This window comes from Staurois parvus, unplaced genomic scaffold (genome assembly GCF_062004578.1).
Source record: "Staurois parvus isolate SC_StPar_1 unplaced genomic scaffold, SC_StPar_1.0 ptg000184l, whole genome shotgun sequence".
NCBI lineage: Eukaryota > Metazoa > Chordata > Amphibia > Anura > Ranidae > Staurois > Staurois parvus.
Genome location: NW_028317980.1, coordinates 6239012 through 6241260, shown reverse-complemented (window position 1 = coordinate 6241260; position 2249 = coordinate 6239012). Strand labels below are relative to the sequence as shown.

The window sequence follows — 2249 nt, the reverse complement described above, 5'->3', positions numbered from 1 at the left end:
ACCCTTCCCCATCCTGCGCCAGAAGTCTGTCTGGTTGATGTCTAATGTAGACAAAACTAATGAACCCTTCCCCATCCTGCACCAGAAGTCTGCCTAGCTGATACCTAATCTAGGCAAATCTAATGAACCCTTCCCCATCCTGCTCCAGACGTCTGCCTAGTTGATACCTAATGTAGACAAATCTAATGAACCCTTCCCCATCCTGCGCCAGAAGTCTGCCTAGTTGATACCTAATGTAGACAAATCTAATGAACCCTTCCCCATCCTGCGCCAGAAGTCTGCCTAGTTGATACCTAATGTAGACAAATCTATTGAACCCTTCCCCATCCTGCGCCAGAAGTCTGCCTAGTTGATACCTAATGTAGACAAAACTATTGAACCCTTCCCCATCCTGCGCCAGAAGTCTGCCTGGCTGATACCTAATGTAGGCAAATCTAATGAACCCTTCGCCATCCTGCACAAGAAGTCTGCCTGGCTGATACCTAATGTAGACAAAACTAATGAACCCGTCCCCATCCTGCACAAGAAGTCTGCCTGGCTGATACCTAATGTAGGCAAAACTATTGAACCCTTCCCCATCCTGCGCCAAAAGTCTGTCTGGCTGATGCCTAATGTAGGCAACCTGCCTACGTGCAGCATAGCCAACGGGTATTGCAAATTGCAAAAACAGATTTCTCTAAACCTTTATGCTAAATTACAGGTAATTTGGTGATTAGCAGCCAAAAATCTATAAGATGCACCAAAAAGTATTGAGGAAGCAAAATCTTTGTTATCCAGTGTAATAAGTATTATTTTTGTAACGTCTTCTTTTTTTTTTTTTTTTTTTGCAGAATGGCTATGAAAAATGACACAATCATCAAAGAATTTATCCTTCTTGGACTCTCCAGTAGTCCCAATATACAAATCATACTTTTTGTGATATTCTTGATCATGTACATGATTATTTTGAGTGCAAATTCTCTTATCATCTTGGCCACGGTCACTGACAGCGCTCTTCACACTCCCATGTATTTTTTCCTCACTTATCTATCTATCTTAGACATCTGCTATTCATCCACACTTATACCGCGGATGCTGAGAGATATGTTGTCAGCCAAAAAGAATATTTCCTTTGCAGAATGTGGTACACAAATGTACATAGCTCTTTCGTTGGGGGAAACAGAATGTGTTCTTTTAGCCATAATGGCCTACGACCGCTATATAGCAATTTGTTATCCTTTACACTATACTTCGATCATTAATAGAACCTTGTGTATCAAGATAGCTGCTGGAACTTGGATTTGTTCATTACTCCTATCTAGTGTTCCTGTTGCCCTGGCGTTTAGTGCCGATCTTTGTGGAAATAATGAAATTAACCACTTTTTGTGTGAAATACCTGGAATCTTATCATTGGGATGCGGGAATTTTAAAATGGTTGAACTTGTGATTTTTGTTAATAGTATCATTGTTTTAATTATACCCATTAGTTTTATTATTGTTACATATTTTAAAATACTAAGAGCCATTTTTAGAATAAACCTTTCTGCTGGACAAAGAAAGGCCTTTTCCACATGTGGCTCTCATATAACTATTGTTATCTTGTTCTATGGCTCAGCTATAGCTACTTATATGAGACCTCAATCCTATGGATCTCGTGATGTAGATAAACTTTTTGCCATCTATTATGCAACAGTTATACCGATGTTGAATCCATTGTTTTATTCACTACGGAATAAGGACGTTAAATCAGCACTAAAAAAGGTTTTGTGTAAACATGTATAGCAGTGCTGGGACAAGGTCATCCAGTGCTCAGGGCGAAGGTGGCAAACTGTGCCTCCCTGCCTGTTGGAAGAGTGGATGGGGCTAATAGAGGCGTGCACTCAGAAATGTATTTAATGTTTTTGGCATGGGCTGAAATAATACTAATGTTTGTGGTAGGGACAAAGACGGGGCTAACAGTGGTGAAGGAATTAATGTCCCAGCATCAATGGTCATACTCTGATCTCTTCTGCTCAGCTCACATGTGACAGACCACGAGAAGAAGGTGGGCCAGGCACGATCTCAGAGGCCAGATGCATCACCATCCTGCCCACTCAAACTTAACTGCAGTACTAGTAGAAAGCAAGGAGGAGGCAGGATCCCCCTTGGGGATGTTTCTGCAGTCCTCCATGAGAGGCAGGAGCACCTGAAACTGCTGGGGGAGATGGTAGGGGGACGGGAGTTATCTCGATAATATGAAACTCATCTAGGAATGCTGGCAACTATGAGTG

General features: G+C 41.7%; 1 protein-coding gene across 1 annotated transcript; it reads left to right on the top strand.

Moving 5' to 3' along the window:
- The first annotated feature begins 831 nt into the window (after nt 1–831).
- LOC149462156 (olfactory receptor 13D1-like) lies at nt 832–1761 on the top strand. Its single transcript, XM_089677360.1, has one exon. The coding sequence runs from the start codon at nt 832–834 to the stop codon at nt 1759–1761; it is 930 nt and encodes a 309-aa protein (XP_089533486.1).
- The last annotated feature ends 488 nt before the right edge of the window (nt 1762–2249 follow it).